Genomic DNA, 20,600 nt, shown 5'->3' with positions numbered 1-20,600 from the left:
TTGATCTCTGCAGAAAACAACTTTGAGCAAAAAGATGATTACCGACTTAAAATCTAACAACTTTATAATTAACAACTTTATGATTAACCAATAACTTTATAATAAACAACTTTATAATTTAACAACTGTAAACCTAAAAAGACCCAAGAAGAAGACAAATTATTACAGTTTTTGTTATTATTACGTAATTTTACTTTTTTTAACAAAGCTACTGTATTTACTGCGCCTTCCTGTGTATATTGATATCAGAAAATTGTGGTTTACGCAAGTTCTTGGAGGACTGAGATTTTTTCTTAAAATATCACACGTCACAAAGCATCGTATTTCCCTTTATAGTGTATCGGTGCTAATTTTAGGGTCCATTCAAGGCAGTTCTTCAAGCAGGGTATCTTTGCCAAATCGAAAAGGATGAATATCATATTTTTTCCGACTATCACAATACTCGCTTACATCAAACTACATTTCCAATTTGTGGGAGGGATACTAAATGGCTACGATATTACCGAATTGAAACTATTTAAATAAGAAAATAGAATGCGTGTGTGACGTTGACTTAAGCATAACGTTTATTAGATCTTTAAAGGACTTTTTGTTCGAATGTTCGGCCGTCATAAACATCGGCTTTTTAAGGTTAACAACTTGCGCGTTCTACATGTTCGCTAACAAGTACAATGAACGATCACCGTGATACATTACAAATTACGCCAGAGACTTGTAGACTTCTGTAATCTCAATACGTTCATTCCCCATATTGAGGTCTCTCTCAGAGTACCACGCCTTAAAGAAAGGTCGTGACTAAAAAGGATACTCCAAATCAGAAATCCGCTTGGAACCCATTTCTGCATATTGGCTACCCTTACTAAGAAATGGAAGCTAACTGCAAGCAAACCAGAGTGGAATTAACCGCAAGCAAACCGGAACGGAACTAACCACAAGAAGCAAACCAGAGTGGAACTAACCGCAAGCACACTTGACTGCTTGGATTCTACTCTCCCAGCGGATTTCTGACTGAAGTAACCATTCTAGTCACGACCGTTAAAGAAACGTCTCTTGTGGTTATCACGTGCTTTGTTGACAATGGTGTGGCATAATTGACATCCACAGTATGGTGAAACCGACGTACCGGTGTTGCGCTACCTTCGAATTACTGTCACAAACACGCACTGCTCTTATCGTTGTTTGTACATCACGCATTGCGTTTTTATGGTGGGACGTTCTTTGTTCTTGGGAAGCGTGCTTGTGACGTGTCGCGAGGTTTATTACAATTCGCACGTATCTCATATTTAAGTCGATAAGAGCTCCACAGAGGACGATTGTCGCCAAATTCTCCAAACGAAATTGTGCCACTTCTTACTTAACAAGTATAAGCATATTCCTTTTGCTTGTACCTTCAGCGCCTCCACGTATTACGACCTCTCCAGTTAGAAAGGCTGATATTGAGGTTGGAAAAGATTTGACACTGACGTGTAATGCATCTGGTGACCCACATCCAAACATCACCTGGACAAAGGATGGCGTCCCAGTGAACCAGTTTAATGTCTCTGGTCCTTTGCTTCATCTGGTTAATGTGCAAAGGAAAGATGCAGGATCATACAGATGTACAGCTAGCAATGGATATGGTGATGATGCTACTAGTGTCAGCATAGTGAACATTAAATGTAAGCGGCTCTCACTACTCTCAATTGCTGTGTCGTACCATGTAGATGTATTTTGTTATTCTAACGTTCAACATTAGCATTTTGCTGCGGTGCAGAAGGCGCACGCTCAGTTTAGAACCAATAGGACATTTCCAAGTTGTCTTTTGCCTCTGTATCAGAACGAGTCTTCGTGCGAAACTGCTCATATGAAAATGTGTTTCGCCTGCACGTTCATTTCCATGCAAATCCCACGGATTTTCATATGAAAAATTTTGCGTGGCAAAAGGGAACACCGAATTGACCTATGCAGTGATTACTAAGTTTTGGTCAATACTGTAAGCTGTCCGTACGTCGAGTTGTGGATGTGCTTGGCAGGTTGGAGCACTTTAGAGCTTGCTCGTATTGCGCTTTACCATAATTCAGTGAACGCATATAATGATGTTCACTTTAGTTGCACTTTCAGTTCCACCAAGTATTACAGTCACCCCACTGAGAATGGCGGACATTGAGGTTGGAAACGATTTGACGCTGACATGCTATGCATCTGGTGACCCAAAGCCGACCATCATCTGGACAAAAGACAGCATGCCTGTAGAGAAGTTTAATGCTTCTGGTCACTTCTTCCATCTTGTCAATGCACACAGGAAAGATGCTGGATCGTACAGGTGTACGGCCAGTAATGGATATGGTAACAATGTTACGAGTGTCAGCATAATCAGTATAAAATGTAAGTATTTTTTTTTTTGACAATCTTTACAAAGTTATATACATGTAAACATGTTGACACCGAGGATTGACCCCGCCACAAGCCGAGTATTGTAAATCGTGTTGTAAATGCTAGGCTACAATATATAGCGACTTTTGTTGAAGGCCTCTTGTTGAATTGTCATCTTGACAATAATTTTTAATTACATCTTTTTGATAGGTGGAAACAAATGTAAAACCGAAAGAGTTGGAATAACCCTGACAAATGAAAAATGGAACCAGTCTTTGTCAAACAGAGAATCAACTGTGTTCAAGACCTTGGAATCTGCTGTTTTAATGGCGGTAAGTTTTGAAGAATATTGGAGACAGTTTCGCCGCCCTCTCCTCATAAAAAAACCGAGTTTTTTTTAGTTGAGGGAGTCGGCTGCACACATTTTCTCCTTTAACGAATATATTCGTGTAAGAGTTATAAGGCTTTCTGTGACAACTGAGAAGAAGACTTCAATCATTAAGACTTTATTTTATTCAAGTGATACAGCTGTACACAGGGTAGGTTCAACTACGTCTTTTTAAAGAGGATTTAAAACGGATTTAAAAATCCTGGAACGTACAAGCTAATTCATACCCCGTCACCTTGGTACTGGGAAGGATTGAACTCGGTTTCCGTTCTATTGAAACACATCAAAACTATTTTACATTAAGTATATAGCCCAGAGCTTGCTCTACAAGAGGACACTTTTTTTTGTTGGAAATGACGTCATATGACGTCATCAAATCCGCCAACTTGGATTTCACTACAGTTTATTTTCTCTAAATGTTAGAAAATACCAAACCCTAATTCAAAACCAAACCAAACTGCTAATGACCAGCTCCCAGTTGGCTTGATAGCTCAGTTGGTTAGAGCGCTGCACTAGTATCGCAGAGGTCATGGGTTCGATTCCCGTTCAAGCCTGAATTTTTTTTTCAGGCTTACTTTTCTCAACTGCTTAAGTTGAGTACATTACTGCGATGATCTCTCATTTGCTTAAAATGTATATCCGCAGTACAAATATATGATTTTCGTATATTCATTTTGGAATGTAATTAAGAGGTCAAAAGAATCTAAAATGTATACTACCTTGCTTATGAAAACTAAAAAAAGGAAAAGTTATGTGCAAAAAGAGGAAAAAACCCGTATGTCAAAATGTGGCTTCAATGGCAATGCAATAAATCGAAGACAAGTATTTGATGTAGCTGATGAATGACCAGCCACTTAAAGTTTTAGCATTGCAAAGTAAATCTACTTTTCAAAATTGCGAAAATCCACGAGGGCGAGGTGTCATCCACCTCCCCCATCCCCCAATACGTCTGAACATTAAAACAAAGTCATTGAAATAGTTAGCATTACGTTTTTGACAATTTTTTAAATTAAAGTTCTGTTTGGTAGAAAGCAATTCCTTTAACGTATTTGTCTTTAGATCTGGAATGTCTATGGACAGAATTCTAGAAAGGAGCTTTACAAGGTGTCAGTTGAAGAATTCAGGTACATCCTTATGCATAGAACTGGCATTATTCCGAACATTTCCATTACAGTATGTGGAGGGAGTGCATGATCAGCGTTTTTACCTTCAAAATTAAGTTGCGGGTCTGAATAAAACTTAATTTCATTCTTACTGCTTCAGCGAATGAATGGCTGGTCGTTAGTCGCAAAGACAGTAATTACAATCGTCAATAGCTTTTAATCTTCTGCACACATAAAAGCACACATATAACCTTCAGATAAGCTCGAAGAAATGTAAAAGGTATCATTTGTAACCTGTTCAGTTGATTTTAGTCGCGTATCAAAATTCCCTGCCATATGCCATGGCCCTTGTTTTTTTTTTTTTGGCTGCCGGGTGATATTGTTGTATACAATCTTCGTTCACTGTCCAAAATCCACGCGCGCCATTGGTTAAAATCGATCACGTGATTTTCCTTTACCTGTCGTCAGCAAACTCCGACAGTGCAGTATTGACAATAATGCACAAAAATCGTGCATTATTGAAAATGTCTTCAGCTTCAAGGCTTGCAAAAGTGGAAGAAAAAGATATTCCTCAAATTATCAACGATTCAATACCAAAAAATACCCAGAAGAAAACAACCTGGAGTGTTTTCATTTTCAAAGGTAAACTAAAGCTGAATTTTTTGTGTGCGATTGACTTGCTGGCTTGCAATTGTAAAAGCGATCGGCTCACCTTGAACAAGCTTCTCGCTGACTGTATTTATGAACGACTTCAGCTAAAGAACAATTTAATGGACCATTTTGAGCTTCTTTTATTTTTCAGCTTATATTTTTGGATTTCTGTATTATTGATCTCTACAGCCTGCATGTATAATTATGTACTACTCAAATTCTTCTTTATATTATTATTCATTAAAAGTCTAGTTCAAAGCTCGGTGAATCGTGTTTTTCTTGCAGTGTACTCAGATTGTATATTAAAAGGGTTAGAGACTGTTAGTTCGTGTTTTGTTGACAAATACACGCACTTGCTGGCCGCACAATGAACTCGAAATTTTCAATACTGCACTCGCCTACGCTTCGTGCAGTATTGAAAATTTCTCGTTCATTGTGCGGCCAGCGCGTGCGTGTATTTGTCAACAAAACACTCACAACAGTCTCTAACCCATAAATAGTTTTTGGATGATGCGTAAAACATTTCTACAAGAAAAAAAATTCCCTAAGGCATTTCCTCTTTCAACGAATGTGTTTGTGTAAGAGTTAAGAGGCTTGCTGTGAAAACTGAGCTAAATACCCCCTATTCTTGCTGTTTATATACTACTCCTAACACTTTGTTTTATTCTAGTAATGCTCATTGAAATCGGTTTTCAATGGTTTGTATCGTTTGCACGTGTTTCTAGACCGGGTAGCGTTGTGGCCATTGTTAAGCTGCTGTTTGGGAAATCAGCCAATGATCCTTTAACACCACTACAGGATGAAATTACTGATGGAAGACTGGGTTCATTCAGGGCCAACTCCACATTGGATGTTGATCCAAGTGATTTGCCCTTACAAACAAGTATGTACAAATATTGCATTTACTCTGTCTACTCTTTTATGATAATGTAAGCTACAGACTGTCGGTTACGTGGTTGTTGATTTAACATGTAAAAACTGAAGAGTTTTGTGTTGACATACCGATTATAATAGTTGACTCGAAGCTCGTTTGCACTTCTAAGAATGTTTTCCTATAAATAGCGGAAGCTTATCATTACAGTAAAACCACGCCAACTCGGAAGTCTAAAGGAAAACGATAAACAGTTCGAGTTATCGGGGTCGATTAAATATTTAATTTGCCAGGTTATGAATTGATAGTTAACTTATGTTTCAGCACAACAGTATGCAATACCGTGCAAATTAAACTTTTCTCGCCAGAAACTGGCTAACACGACCATACATTCTCAGGACAAGAGTGAGAAATCACTGTCAGATACGTGAACTGTTTATTTCACTTATGAAAATCAAATTGCTGTAGTGCATCATTTAGTGTTGAAACCGATTAGGCGACAGGAAGTCGAGCTAAAGGGATATTTTAATGGGCATCCGAGGCGAGTTTCAGAACCACAACTCGAGTTATCGGGGTAAATTGTGATCAAGGGAAACAACATTTAGTTTGAGTTAGCGGGGAATTCGAGTTATCCAAATTTGAGTTAACCGAGTAAAAATGACTGAAAAGTGGGGTTAAATCCGCCAAGGGAAATGGGACTTAGTTGGAGTTAGTGGGCGAGTTCGAGTTATCCGAGTGCGAGTTACCGAGGTTCTACTGTAGTTTAAACCGGTAACTGCATCCTTTCGTTCTATCTCCCTTATTTCCTGAATGTACAAGCCATTAAATATCTATTTTTCCGGAACAAAAAAATATATTAACTAATGATCTTAATTGTAATGTTACGAAATTACATCGTGTTTACATTTCAGTAATGGCACAGTAAAAAGAGGTGACAGAGAATGAGATTAAATGTTCTCCAAATGGCTTTCTTACTAGAAATTAAAACTAAAATCGGACACAGTAATTGCATGTTCACCAGAGATAAGTATTGTTTTATTAAACACAATTACTCGACTTGTCTGTAGCGCGTCGTTTTCATGCTAAAGATCTAACATTCACACATTTCAACTTTGTGTTCTCAGCAAACTTTACGAAAAACGAGTCAGAGGGTAAGTTTGTTTTTAACAATGAAAAAAACGTATCGCAAGTTAGTGTTATGTATTCCTTGTTCAAAACTCTGAGCCAACAAGTCGAAAAACCATGGCAAAGTATCGCAATCACATTCCGCACAACTCACTTTTGAATGGAATGGCGTAATGTAATGTAATATAATTTAATGTAATGTAACGTTACCGTTAAGTATTTCAAAGTACAGGAAAGGAATGTTTAAAAAGGGCATAACAATGTTACAAAACGACTAACGTGTAGCTCAATTTAACTATGGTTTAATAGTCTTGAGCTTGATCCACAGCCTTTACCCACTTCTCTCATTATTTCAGATGACAGTTGGACCAAAGAAATAAAACTTCATGCTATTTATTCATCTGTCATCGGTTTCCTTGTCATTATCAATGTGATGGCAATTATGCTTTACAGAAGACGCAATGATCAAGGTAATATTCAAAAAATCTTTTAATCAACGTCTTTAGACCGCGCCGCCTCGTGTAGGTATAAATATACTTACTGATTTAATACGTGAACCAGAACCTCGCAACTCTTTAATTTGTTTGTCTGGACAGATCCTCGTCTAACGTCTTTAAAATATTGTATATTTTTAAGTCAATTTTCCATTCAGTGTTTGGTTTTTAAGGTTGTTCTTTAAAAATCCGGAAACTGAACAGTAGTTAAGTTAAGTATGGCTGAATAAGTTGTTTAAAGAATCAACTGATAACTTTGTTTTACAAGTACGTACCTTCAGTAAGTTGTTATAGTATCGCTGGGCCGTTTTCGGCGTTGCGCTGCGGATACTAAGATTGTAAATGAAATAATATGATGTTTATGAAGCAGAAATATTTCCTCAATGTTTGTGTTCTCTTTTAGAAAACGTACAAATTACGATGTGAGAACTGTAATTGAAAGAACCTTTCGCAATATATGTCGTTATACCTCATAGAACTTCTCATCGTGATTATATCGTTAATTATTTCTTGTGTAGAATGCCAGGGTAGTTACAGTTTTGAGAAGGTGAACACTTTAACTGTAGTGATCGTAAAAGATAATCACAAATGTATATTTATTCTCTTTTTATAGGTTCTTCGAATAACACAAGGTAGGTGGAAGTATAAACTTACAATTTTGCAGTATAGTTCATGCAATTATTGTAAACACGCCACAAAACTTAAAAAATAAGTTGAATTGAAATGTTACGCCAACCTGCTACGCAAAGCACTTTTTGGTTTCTATAATTAAATCTATGCTACCAACGTCCAGCTACAATCTTTTCTTGGCCTGTTCACTCGCGTTTGCTAATTTTCTGTTTCTTTTTATTTTATTGGTATTTGTTTTATCTAGTTGGCTTCCTTGCTGCTATTTTCTTTTCTTATAGTTCATGTTCTGTTCAATTTTTGTAGTTGCCGCTACAATGGTAAAAATAAAGAAAATGTCCAGGTAATTATAAATGTAAATTAAACATCTCAGAAAAATAAGTTTTGAAAACATGTTTTTGTATATCTCAACATCCGTCATCAGTTCATGTATGTAGAGGTATATATAAACAAGAAGAAACAATGTAACTTAATACTAGGCTAACCAGTTTGCTATTTACAAAGCGTGGAGGAGTTGAATTGGGGACCACTGAACACAAATCCATCCGGTGACAGGGAGGAAGATTTGAACCCGAGACAAGTCCAGCGTCCTAACCACTAGGCCACGCTTCCTCCTTATAAAAAAAAATGTAAACCTAAGAAGAAGAAGTTTTATAAGAAGTACTAATCTCAATTAGTTAGCAAACATGTCGTTATTTTGTGTTGAAGCTTTTGTTATCACCTTGCTTATAGGATCAAACTGCGCCACTTCAAGTTAGTGAAGCCTATGTAAACCTCGCAGACGGTTTGATGTTAAGTGATGAGGAATCTACAATCGCACAGTCGCCTCCGTTAGAAAGCACATCATTAAACAAAACACATCAAACCATCTCTGAGTACATGTCACCTAATCCAGCAAAGAAGTTAAAGAACTGGGAAGTTAGTCGAGAGCATGTTGAAATTTCAAAAGTGATTGGAAAGGGTGCTTTCTGTCAAGTTGCTAAGGCAACAGTTATGAACATCAATGGAGTAAAGGGAAGGAAAACCGTAGCCGTTAAAATGCTGAAAGGTACCTTGGTAATTTCTATAATACAATCATGATCAGTAAAAAAGAATCAGTATTTTTAAACATCGCTTGCATTGTGGAGGTACAAAGACAAGCAAAAGTAGTCCATAGCTTTTTCTGGAAACCACGTATTAAAAACAGTGGGAGGCGCAGTGGCCTAACGGTTAGCGCGCTCGACTCCTAGTCAAACGGCCCGGGTTTCAGCCCTGGCGGGGCGTTGCGTTGTGTTCTTGGGCATGACACTTTACTCTCACAGTGCCTCTCTTGCCCAGGTGAATAAAAGGGTACCGGCGAATTTACTGCTGAGGGATAACCCTGCGATTGACTACCATCTCATCCAGGGGGGAGTGGTAATACTTCTAGTCGCTTAATGCTTCAGAAACCGGGATAAGATCCGGCTGTATGGACCACTTGTCTCGGACACAAACTTTTTTACTTAACTTATCAAAAACAGCTAACGCTAACTATCATAGTCTCTCTAAATTTTCTAGACTAGTATATTGTAAATTGGCTCTACACAAGTACCCCCATTTCGTCTCAGGTTCACCCTGATAAAAGTACAACAAAGCGACTTGATTATAATTCACCGATTATTCGATAAAAAGGACATATCATCTCAGACAGTAAGACTCGAAGGTAAAATCAACAGGAAGGTTTGATACCATTTCACTTGTAGTTATTTAGTTATTTGTTTGTTTGTTTGTTTGTTTGCTTTACAAGTACCAAGTTATAAAAGAGCTCAAACAGCTGTACAAATACTACTTTCTCTTCTTTTTTGTAAAGAAAATGCGCCAAAAACAGACAAGAAAGACCTGCTGTCAGAACTGGAGTTATTGAAGATACTAAAGCCTCATCCTCATGTCATCAAGCTAATAGGATGTGTTACAGAATCTGGTAAAATACAAAATTTGTGTATGTGATTAGACATAAACAGCATTAAATTAAAGGGAATATCTTGAACTGTTTCTCTATACTCTAATCACTTCAAGCACTAAACAAGGAACGGTTTGTTTTTTGACAGAACCGTTACTTGTCCTTATTGAGTACATACCTTATGGTGATCTGTTGGGCTACTTGAGAAAGAGTCGTGGCCTTAATGACACGTACTTTAAAGACCCGGATGTAAAACCTCAGACAAATCTGACGTCACAGCAGCTGATACAATTTGCCTGGCAGATCGCTGATGGAATGAGCTACCTCTGTTCAAGCAAGGTAAGATAAACATGCACTGCAGCTTGTGTGTCACAAAATTTGAGACATGGAAAGTTTAATATTTACGCTAAGAAAAGGAGCACTTGTCAGTAACATTCATAGAGAATGTTACTGAGTGTCGGCTAGTTGGATAGTATCCCTTGCAGCCGTTGAGTTGTTATATAGCGCTTAGACGCACTAACCGGGCCGTCAGTGATTACTAACGAGATGAAATGGCTTCTTGTCTTGTAAATGTCTCTCTTATGATGCTTTCAAATAAAATCCAGGCCCCAGTTGTTCGGAGGGTGGATAACGCTATCCACCTGATGAATCACTATCCGGTGGATAGCGTAGTATGTTTCATCAAGCAGTATCCACTGGATAGCGTTATCCACCCTTCAAACGACTGGAGCCGGGACATATAGGAATGTCAGGCCTATTTAAGGGTTACTTGCGCTCTCCATTGTCATGTAGTTTTATTATTGAAATATCTAGTGATCCCAACTGAGCTGAATATACCACGAGTAACATTCAAACGTTTCAGATAATCCATCGTGACTTGGCGGCTAGAAATGTTCTTGTTGGTGAAGGAGAGAAGTGTAAGGTGACAGATTTTGGGATGGCGAGGAATGTTCACCAGGATGATATTTATACTAAACAAAGTCGGGTGAGAATTTATAAATTTTTACTGACTGATTTGGTTTGATTTCTTGTGTGGTTTCCACCATTAGTTGACCATTTGGCTTTACCAAGTCAGTTACAGTCATTATCAATCTTTTAATTTATACACAAAGTCATATGATATTTACATGTTCTTCCTAGGAGTCAGTCTTGTGAATTTACACCAGAGTACATTAACAATAGAACTACTCATTTAAAAAAAGATTAAGTGCAATAAAAAAATTGTAATCAAGGTTTCTTCAGTTTATGTGTTACAAATAACCTTTCCCTTGCAATAAACTTTTAAAATATTCAAACTGGGCAGTTGACTGATCTCTCAGGGGATCTTTTTCCACAGAACAGATCCCTGTAGTGTAGGCTCCCTTTCACAGACTCCGTTCTTGGTCTAGGGATATAACAATGTGACTCAGTGTTTCTAAGATTGTGTGTGCACACTTGAAATATTGGTTAAATTCCGACTCGGGTACGATGGGGAAAGATAATTGTTGAGTTAATACATAATTATTTATATAAAAAATAGTCACCTATTGAATGTGTCAAGTGTTTTCGATTTTATTTAATGATATCGTTAAACGTCGATTGTAGACTATCACTGACTAAACTCGTTTAAATGTTCTTATTCTCCAACCAGGGCCGGTTGCCTGTTAAGTGGACTGCTTATGAGGGATTACTTTATGGAACATACACAACACAAAGTGACGTGTAAGTATTATTGTAATCAGACACAAGGAGATTTGACCAAGCAGTCTGTCCCTAAGCGGTAATTACTTACGCGTCGGTAGTTTTTCAGTTGCCTTGGTGTATTAATGTGCGGGATGCATTCGAAGAGCCGATAAAACAAAATCCCGTCCGCCCGTATACCAGCCTCCGATACGGGGTTAACTTGAACTTGAACTTCATTCCACGGATCGGAACAGGATTTTACAGTAAACTGATAGTAGAAACACTGCGGTTTACGTTTGAAGCAATTTCTACACAAAAACTTTAATAAGGAACATAAAAATCATCATTTCATTGTTAGCAAGCTTGTCTTGTCTACACTAATGTTTTGATGCTGGCAATGAAAGCACAGAGCGTTTGACTTATTGATCAAAGCAACATGTTGATAAATAAAACAATGTATATATGATCCTTGTGGGTATAACGTAGTTCTTGAAGCACTGTATAACATGGTTAACAGTCTTAAACTGGCGGGAGGCTTGACAGTTGCCTGTTAACCTAATGTAGCCAAGAACATGGAGACAGACTATAGAGAACATATCTAAGAAGTGAAAGTAGAGGGCTGGAACCTGAGACAACCGATTTTAAGTTAGCGCTGTGACTACTCAGGTTAAATGCATCTGTTGAATAATTGTCATGTGCATTTTATTGTTGTAATTGTTGTTTTCAGGTGGAGTTTTGGTGTTGTTCTGTACGAAATATTTACTGTAGGTAAGTAGTTTGCTTTTGCTACTTAAATACAGTTCAATCTCAAAACAATTTTCAATTTGGGAATCGAACAATCTGGCCTTTATTATTGATAGCATGGTTATATGATCAAGACAGTGTATTAATGAGATATGAACTAACAGGCAACTTACGGAGTTTACAAACCGCACTCTGCGCATGCTTAACCCTTAATATGCTGAAATTTGTCCAAAAAACAGGGGGTTTTAACCGTTAATCAATTTTCGTGGCTCTACGGTCCTAAATTTCTCTTAACTTTGCTAGAAATGCACTTTCTGACACTGCAGTAGGTTTTTGATGCGATTTCCATGTAAAAATGTACAACATTTTACCTGGCGCATGCGCATAAGCCAAAATTTGGACTTTTTGGCTGAACAGTTCCGATTTTTTTTCCTTGCTCCTTTCCTTTTCGTTTTTCTCTGCTTTCTTATTCTCTCTATCTTTTACTCTGTGCAGCCCTTCTACTGGCCTGAAAAGTTTTGATCTTAATCAACCCGGATTTTTCCGGGATTTGGAGGAATGGCCATTCAACCACTTATGACGTCACCATAAGGTCAACAGATTTTCGTGACGTGCACAGGCCAACATACCCGGTACTTGATCAAAGTCTCCTTTCCAGGGTTTTCCATTGATTAAGATCAAAACTTTTCAGGCCATTAGAATGGGTGCACAGAGTAAAAGATAGAGAAAATAAAGTAAAATATTGTACATATTTACATGGAAATTTCATAAAAAAATTTACTGCAGTGCCAGAAAGTGAATATTCTAGCAACTTTTAGAGAAATTTAATACCGTAGAGCCAAGAAAATCAATTAACGGTTAAAAACGTGTTTTTGGAGTAATTTCAGCATATTAAGGGTTAATTTCTGTTAATTCCTCTCATTCCACAGGTGGATCTCCGTACCCAGGGATTAACCCTCGTGAAATTGCTAACAAACTTCAGAAGGGATACCGGATGCCAAAACCAAAACATGTTGATGATCAACTGTAAGTTTTCCATCTGTGGCTTCTGTTAGCCATCATAGCCTTTAACAACAGTTTCCATTGAGCAATATGGCGATAGCAGACTCTAAGCTGTGTACAATAACTAGTTAAGGTCATTCCTTAGTATTGCATTGCGCATCCCTACTGCGCATAATATCACGCGTGATTAGGGAGCGAACATTAAAAATGGCGACGAAAATAATGGTGTGTCGATACCTCTTAAGAACAACACACCGCTGACTCGAACTAACTCACGATTCCCTATCAAAGAGCCTGAACCCCCCGCTTTGATTTGAAACCTAGTCTAATACTGCTTCGCTGTAAAGTGAACTGCCCTATGTGATGTGTATTTTATTCCACTTAGGACACATATTTTTGCAGTTAATGCCAGCAATTGTAACACTCCTCATATGAGTCATATCTGTTTAGTTACCAGATTATGTTGCAGTGCTGGCAGGAGAATCCAAACGACCGACCGACATTCTCCAAGCTTAAAGACACTATCACTAGAATGGCGCAAAGTAATAACGTATGTTGAAACATATTTGGTTATTTTTCTTTCAAGCATTGACACAGTCATTTGTTTTAAGTAAAGATGCGTGGTATGTACATTTCTTTAAATAATTTTTCACGTTTTTTTTTCAGGAGACATACGTTAACATGAAAGAATATGATACCAATTTATACGCGAATGTTGATGACCTCTCCATGGAATAGACGAAGGCACTGATAATATTCTGGACTTTGGGAACAATGATATTTTCAAATAATATTTTTCAGTTAACTTCCTTTACTAAGTCCAGTCACCTAACTCTGTCAGCGCCTTTTTCAATGGGCATCACGAAGTTGTTCGCCAACTTGACAGAAACCGTGGTCAGTAACTTGCGATTCCATCAGCATCCCGTTCAAAGTAGAGTTATGGTCAATTGCTTTTCGTGCTAGAAGATGCCACAGCTACACGCCCTCCTGATGAGTCACACACTGCTCTTATTCCTTTCCGTTTTCGTCTAAGATTACATGGCTACTAATCATCTTTCATGCATTTTATTGATTTAGAGGCTCGAGCAAAAATCCTCTAGTTTTAAAATCAGTGGTAGAATTCAGGCTAGAATTAGATGTTTGAAAGTTTTGCTTAATGTCATCATTAATGTCTATCCTAGCGTAGGCCTCAAATGATAGATGTTGAAGGTTTTAGCAAATCCCTAAAAGCCACTTGGTTAAAGAAATATTTACATGAAGAAAATCAAGGTGAATCCATGGAATTTCAACTTAAAGATTCTTCCATCAAAGAAGTACTGACAATTTGACTTCCGCACAAGAGGAAGTAAGTAGAATAAGCCTTGTATACTAAGTAATCAATTGTGACATCTCTCTTTGTAAGAACCGTTTTGTGTGTGTTGCAATAAAAATTAGAAAAAGTTTTGCCTTACGCAACGTAATAATTGTGTGTAATAATGAGTTTATTTCAACGCAGAATTCACATGATTACACGCTTCTATAGTTTTTCAGTTTCTAATCTTAAAAAGGGTTAGGACAATAATTGTTAAACAGACGACACCTGTGTAGCCAATAGGATTGCAAGTTTTGCCAATATACGGCAGCTGAGTTATGCCAATATATTTTAAGGTTCCTAGGGGAGGAGTGAAAAAGATATGAGGTGTTTATTAGAGAGAGCCGTAGATTTCACTTAAACTGTAACAACGTCAACAAGGCAAATAGGATGCGAAGCGACACAGTAGGTGAGTAGGAGACTACAAATCTAATCTGCGCTAATGCAAAGCCTAGCTATAGAGATGTGGTTCATAGTTCGATATCGTGTTTTCATCGTTATCGGGGTCAGCCATGTTGGTGTGGTTGGCCTCTTCGATGTCCGAGTCAAACAAGAAACTAACGATATTGCGTGATTTTACTATATAGAGCATTTCCTTGATAATCATATTTTTCCCAGCCAGCAAGACAGACAAACACTTAATAAACAGTTAATAACATTTAACATGAATTTTAATTTAATCAATCTATTAAATTAAAAATGATTAAAATTACTTAATAAACTAATCGATCGATTAGTTAATCAAGTAATAATTAATTAAAAGTTGATATTTTAAAAATAAAATTAAAACTTTACTGACCTCGCAAAGTAGACACTACAACCATTTTCTATTCAAGCAAGTATAAGTAAGTGATCGATAGGTTAGTTAATTAAGACTAAAAACACTCTTCTCGATTTTGTGCATCTCTAGCATGTTCCAGGCTCCTGGAGCGTTTTTCTCTCTCCCCTACAAAACCGAGAGCCTGGAACAGGCTGGTGCAACTCTGACTAAAAACTAATTTTCAAATTATTAAGGTGGCTGTGCACCCGTCTGATAGATTGTTTCACTTTGTATCGTGACATGCTAACCATAACTCGATGATAATTCATTGGGGTCACCGAGCTCACTATTGAGTTGTTTTGTGTGTATTAGCTCAAAACGTTAATATTAAGGGTGTTTTTAACAGGCTATACTGTTCCTATGGTAATCATTAATGACGGGAAAAGGATCGCAACTTGTGAATTAGTAATTGGGCTTTTTTATTTTTTTTTTTTTTATTACATACTGTAATAGAACCTGATAAGGAATTGTTGTACTGACCCATCAAAGTTTAATGGCTGGAAAATGCTGAAAATCGTTATCAGCCACTTTAAATTGATTATCTATATTTTTTTTACTATAAATGACAATTTCGGTTGGAAAGCGATGTTATGTAAATAGAACCGACCTACATTTCCACGTTTTTTACGCTCCTTCCTATGATAAAGGTTAAGAACTGAGAAATCGCGTAAAGAGTTTATATAGTCTAGTTCTCTTTTTTTAAGAAGTTAACAAGACAGAGTCGAGGTAAATATTAATCAATGTTCACTGAGCCTGTGTTGATTAAATGTTGTAGAAGAGGTTATCATTATGGTTTTTCCAGGCAGCCAGTACTCTGATTTTACCACTTATAAAAATATTTTGGAATGCAAATAACTTTTATGAGGCAAAAGAACACTTTATTGTATATATAACTCATTGATCAATTAACATCAATATGCTAGGGAATAAAGAAACCCTTTCGGGCTTTTTAAAGAAAAAAAAGAGTGCAAATAAAGATTGTTGCTGTTGTTTGTTGTTAAGGTGAACATAAAGAAATGCCAATAAATACCTAAAACATGGAAACGACAAACAAAAGTGCCTGGAAGCAGAGGAGCTAAGTAGTTAATGGCGCTTGTGTTGTAGCCCGGAGGTCCTGGGTTCAAACCCTTCACTCTGCCACGGTAGTCACGATTTCAAATCCTCGGGCACACTTCGTTATATATAGCCAACTGGTCTGCCTCCTGTCAGTTGGGATTCTTTATTAACCACGTTATGTTCATTTAAAATATTTGTTACCTCTGTTTCAGTAACACATGCCTGCAAACAAGCTATCTCGAAGCTAAGTACATGACCACTATAAAAACAGTATAAAACAACATTTACATTTTTTTGAAAAGTGCCCCTTTTCTATCTGAGGCATGACAAATGTCTCGTTGATCATCATGATGACAGGTATCCAAAATAGAAATCTTTTGTATTGTACTATTTCTATTTAAAACAAAGTTTTATGGCATTAAGGCATGAAAACGTTTCCGTTTTCATGCCTTATTGCCATAAACCCTACTAAAAATAGATGAAAGCAATATTAGAGCAACATCTACATAAACAGTAGCCTGCATTAGGCAGTTACAAAATCTGTATGGATCTTTATCCGTGGACATCCATCCGTGGTTCTACGGAGCGGATAATGTTCCTTGAACTTCTCTTTTTAAAAACTATTCGCTCTAGGAAAAGTGCGATCTTTAAGGAAGAGATCATGCTATTAGTAATTCTGTAGGATATTGCTTATCTGTTCAATATATTTAATCCTATATTGATGTGGTGTCTAAAAATAAGATAAATTTGCCCTCGGCAAACAAACAAAACGTGATATTCCTGAGCACTCGTCGCTCAGGCTGACTTGTTCCCAGTCGTGTCTTATAACAAAAATTGTAAGACGCACCTTTGATGTCTACAAGTTGTCTCCTCGTCATCCCGCGCATTTTTCATGCAAATTCTTTTCTTTTCTTTTTTTAATGCTTTTTCTAGTTTCAGTTGCTCATGCGTGACATGAATGACTTGAGTACTGAAGTGTGACTCTATTCAAATAAAAAACGTTTTGGCTGAGTACTTGTTTGCTACCTACATTAAAAAATCGGCGGCATACCTCCTCGAGTGGGCATGATAACAACACCTTAGGCAAGCCAAAGATTTTGTCTCATACTGAAAATGGGTGGAAACGGCCTCTCGTTAGGTTACTTTTTACATGTAATCGTGTTTATACTACCGCATTCAGGTACGTTTAAGATTTAGTTCATTTTTACAGGTCGTGTAGTGGTTCAAAGTATTTATATTTTTAAATAATAGTATCAGTAGCGTTTTAAAAGATCAAGATCATGATGAAGACCTTTGAAATAATTGCAAACTATCAACAGACAACAATGTAGACGTTTGCAACAATAGAGATCAACACAGCTCAGTGAGACGCGTTTGACTAAGTTGGGGTAATTTACACTGTGGTCACAACAAATCAGTTGGATCAATGGCTATAGCGTACCAAGACTTGTGAGACTTATTTGACAGAAATTTACATTAGACTTTTTCCAACAACTGGAAAAAGCGATCATACACCAGGGAAGTAAAAGACGAAAGAAAAAAGAATGACGTTTAGTTATGAGAACATGAATGACATGACTGCGCAATATTTTAAAAGACTGCTTACAGTCTGCAAATAAGATCAACCATACATGATTTATATATATCCAGATTTAGCAAGTTAATTTTGCAAAGGCGACACCACAGGGGTCGCAGACACACGATGTGACGAATCGATGGTAAAAGAAGGTAAAATATGAGGATTTGTGAAACGTTATAACCAAGAATAATCAGAGAGCGTTTAAGCTGCATTTCCGCTTGTTTCATTTTAAGTTCATCGCCACCTAAAAAAACTAAAAGGAAGAAATTTGCTTCAAGCATGGCTTATATTACAGGCAACGGACGTGATTAACACGTCACTAGATATTTCCTTTTGGTTTCGCTTCACTCTATGTATTTAACTGCAAGAACAATGAAAAAATCAGGAAAGAAGAAAGTCGGCACTTTTCTTTGAAAACCGAAGTCGCCTCTTGAAATTGATTGTTTAACTGTTGTTCCTCTATTTTTTGTTGTTTACATTTATACATCGAATAAGATCTGGAGTATTTCTTTTATTTATTTATTTATTGCAACGCAAAGACCACTACTTACGTACAAAACAAATACATGCACTACTTACGGCTCATCCTCGGTGTAAGAACCTGTGAAACTCACCGGTGACGTAAAAAAAGAACGAACAAAGCAACAAAGAGCGTCAAAACGAATAAAGAGCAGGAAAACAAAAGCTCCAAAACAAAGAAAAATATCACAGGTTCTTACACCGAGGTAAACCCCTACTTACAATGCTACTTACAATACATTACTTGAAAGTGATAAATGATCATCGCAGTGAATTTCCAATTTAAGCAATTGGAAATAAAGAAGCCTGAAAAAAAAAATTCAGGGCTTCAACGAGATTCGAACCCGTGACCTTCGCGATACCGGTGCGATGCTCTACCAACTGAGCAATTGAAGCCACACATCGCTCCCAATGTGTGGATTCAATTGCTCAGTTGGTAGAGCATCGCACCGGTATCGCGGAGGTCACGGGTTCGAATCCCGTTGAACCCCTGAATTTTTTTTTCAGGCTTCTTTATTTCCAATTGCTTAAATTGGAAATTCACTGCGATGATCATTTATCACTTTCATATACATCCGCAGTTCATATATCAATCATTTCATATACATTACTTCAATACATTACTTATTACATTATTTCTTCACTACTTTTATATAAATTTTTAAATATCATGTTTTAATAGTACATAATAACAATGCTTGCTAAGACAATATCACACATTACAAAGCCTACTATAACGAAAAAAATTCTTACAAGACTACTTTTAATTTACATTTTAAAGTTTCAATGTACTTACAAAATTCAATTGTTTACTAATACGAATAGATCTTTATACTAACTGTATATTTTTTTCTATTATTTATTCTTCTACTAGAGAAAAAAAGCAAAAAATAGTTAAGCAAAAGAAGAAATAGGATATCAAGTTATTGATATAATAAAAAAAAAAACTATACGATAAACAAAAATGAAAACAAAGAAGTAAAAAAACGAGCAAATAAATAAATAGATAGCGGCACAACCTCTGGGACGGATAACATGGGGGAGCTCATGCACAAAGTGTTGTCCATTTTGATCTGAATTTGGTAAAAGTATTATTTTTAATAGCAACTGTACGTTCATAGAGAATCTTTTCATCGAGTAAAAGAAGGAAGATATCAAGATTCGGAGATGCCGTATTCAACCAGGACAGAAAAATGTGATACTTGGCGATAATGAGGAAATGATTCAGGGCATAAAAATTACTTGAATCTGGTTTTATGAAGTCTGCTGTTAGTGGGTAGAATGTTATGTATGATCTTGTATTGAAAACATCTGAGTTTATTTTCTATTGTAAACTTGAATGGAGTATTTCTTGACAATATATTTAAGTTCCAGTCCCATACATATCGCGGATCACTTAGACCAAGCTCAGACGTCGTGCTTCTACCGTGCGGAACTAAATTGCAATAAGGTTCGACTGAAGCACGGCAGGAACACACCTCTGATTCAGACGTCGTGCCAGGGTCGTACCAAATTAAGGATCTACTGAAGCTACGTAAGAATTAGTCAGCGGTGATCCAATAAAAATAGTGTTGTTTTCCAAATTGAAACAAAAACGCGTACTTTTAAAACCATTGCAAGACTAAAGAAAAAGACGCAAACAAAAGCAACAGAAAAAAAAGTTATGTTTGTAAGTACGGCGAACGTTTGCTTCTTTGCCCGACTAGTTTCTGAAAACTTTCTTATCTCAGATTAAGCCCCGCTGGCTTCTTCTTCGCCCTTCTCCCTGTCATGAATGTCATCTACTTCGTTGAATGAAAAATCCTCGACGTGCTTTTTAGCAGAGAAAATTTCATTTGTATTCCTTTGGCTGGCCGCCATGTTTTTTGCCGTCTGGCAAGAATAAAATTCAATGCGCTACTTAACTTTGTCCCCGCGGTCTTCTCCTTTTTCAAAATGTCTATCATTTAAAAGGGTGCAATTTTATTTCCAAAAGACCGTGCCTTACACACTTTCATCAACATCTTGAAATTATATGACTATTGCCTAGTGATCAGTTTTTATGCTCGAAATCATATTAACCTCGCTAACGTTGTCAGATAATGAGTTTGAAATAAGCCAGTAGTCCAACTTCGAAAAAATCAAAGGTTCTGCTTGTCTCCAAGTGTAGCTGCGTCTTGTTGGATTCTTGGATGGAAATCCAGCTCGGACTGTAGCTGCTTAATTGTGTTGATTACAGATTGACTAGCTGTCAGATTTCCACCTCTTGTGACAATAAAATAATTTAAGGGACAATAGAAATTTCCTCTCATGATGATATTTTGAATCTCGGAAATTTTGTTTTGTTTACAATGGTTTC

The 20,600-nt window shown here is 37.0% G+C and overlaps 2 protein-coding genes and 1 non-coding gene across 5 annotated transcripts in view; all 3 read left to right on the top strand.

The window, feature by feature from the left end:
- Positions 1 to 14,400, top strand: part of LOC144662802 (fibroblast growth factor receptor 3-like) — a 40,867-nt gene extending 26,467 nt beyond the window's left edge. Inside the window, exons 3-20 of one of the 3 annotated variants that reach the window (XM_078523743.1) lie at positions 1,395 to 1,658; positions 2,101 to 2,364; positions 2,563 to 2,684; positions 3,800 to 3,864; positions 5,220 to 5,377; positions 6,490 to 6,516; positions 6,847 to 6,960; positions 7,598 to 7,616; positions 7,918 to 7,954; positions 8,344 to 8,659; positions 9,440 to 9,550; positions 9,678 to 9,868; positions 10,392 to 10,514; positions 11,160 to 11,230; positions 11,919 to 11,959; positions 12,865 to 12,961; positions 13,388 to 13,487; positions 13,604 to 14,400. In XM_078523743.1, the coding sequence (XP_078379869.1) occupies positions 1,395 to 1,658; positions 2,101 to 2,364; positions 2,563 to 2,684; positions 3,800 to 3,864; positions 5,220 to 5,377; positions 6,490 to 6,516; positions 6,847 to 6,960; positions 7,598 to 7,616; positions 7,918 to 7,954; positions 8,344 to 8,659; positions 9,440 to 9,550; positions 9,678 to 9,868; positions 10,392 to 10,514; positions 11,160 to 11,230; positions 11,919 to 11,959; positions 12,865 to 12,961; positions 13,388 to 13,487; positions 13,604 to 13,675 (2,192 nt within the window). In that variant the 3' untranslated portion in view covers positions 13,676 to 14,400. Of the gene's footprint in view, positions 1 to 1,394; positions 1,659 to 2,088; positions 2,365 to 2,562; positions 2,685 to 3,799; positions 3,865 to 5,219; positions 5,378 to 6,489; positions 6,517 to 6,846; positions 6,961 to 7,597; positions 7,617 to 7,917; positions 7,955 to 8,343; positions 8,660 to 9,439; positions 9,551 to 9,677; positions 9,869 to 10,391; positions 10,515 to 11,159; positions 11,231 to 11,918; positions 11,960 to 12,864; positions 12,966 to 13,387; positions 13,488 to 13,603 lie in introns of those variants that run through there. The other 2 variants (XM_078523741.1, XM_078523742.1) reach the window with 2 other exon arrangements.
- On the top strand, positions 3,221 to 3,294 carry Trnat-agu (transfer RNA threonine (anticodon AGU)). The gene has a single exon. It is a non-coding gene; the product is annotated as a tRNA-Thr (tRNA).
- A 2,832-nt stretch (positions 14,401 to 17,232) lies between the features above and the next one.
- The window catches only part of LOC144662785 (uncharacterized), a 269,859-nt gene continuing 266,491 nt past the window's right edge, over positions 17,233 to 20,600 (top strand). Inside the window, exon 1 of the mRNA XM_078523706.1 lies at positions 17,233 to 17,344. Within this exon, the coding sequence (XP_078379832.1) occupies positions 17,278 to 17,344 (67 nt within the window). The 5' untranslated portion in view covers positions 17,233 to 17,277. The remainder of the gene's footprint in view (positions 17,345 to 20,600) is intronic.

The sequence above is a fragment of the Oculina patagonica genome, chromosome 8 (genome assembly GCF_052425735.1).
Source record: "Oculina patagonica isolate OP01 chromosome 8, crgOcupat, whole genome shotgun sequence".
NCBI classification, from domain to species: Eukaryota; Metazoa; Cnidaria; class Anthozoa; order Scleractinia; family Oculinidae; genus Oculina; species Oculina patagonica.
The sequence above is the reverse complement of the archived record's forward strand: the minus strand, read 5'-3'. Positions and strand labels throughout refer to the sequence as shown.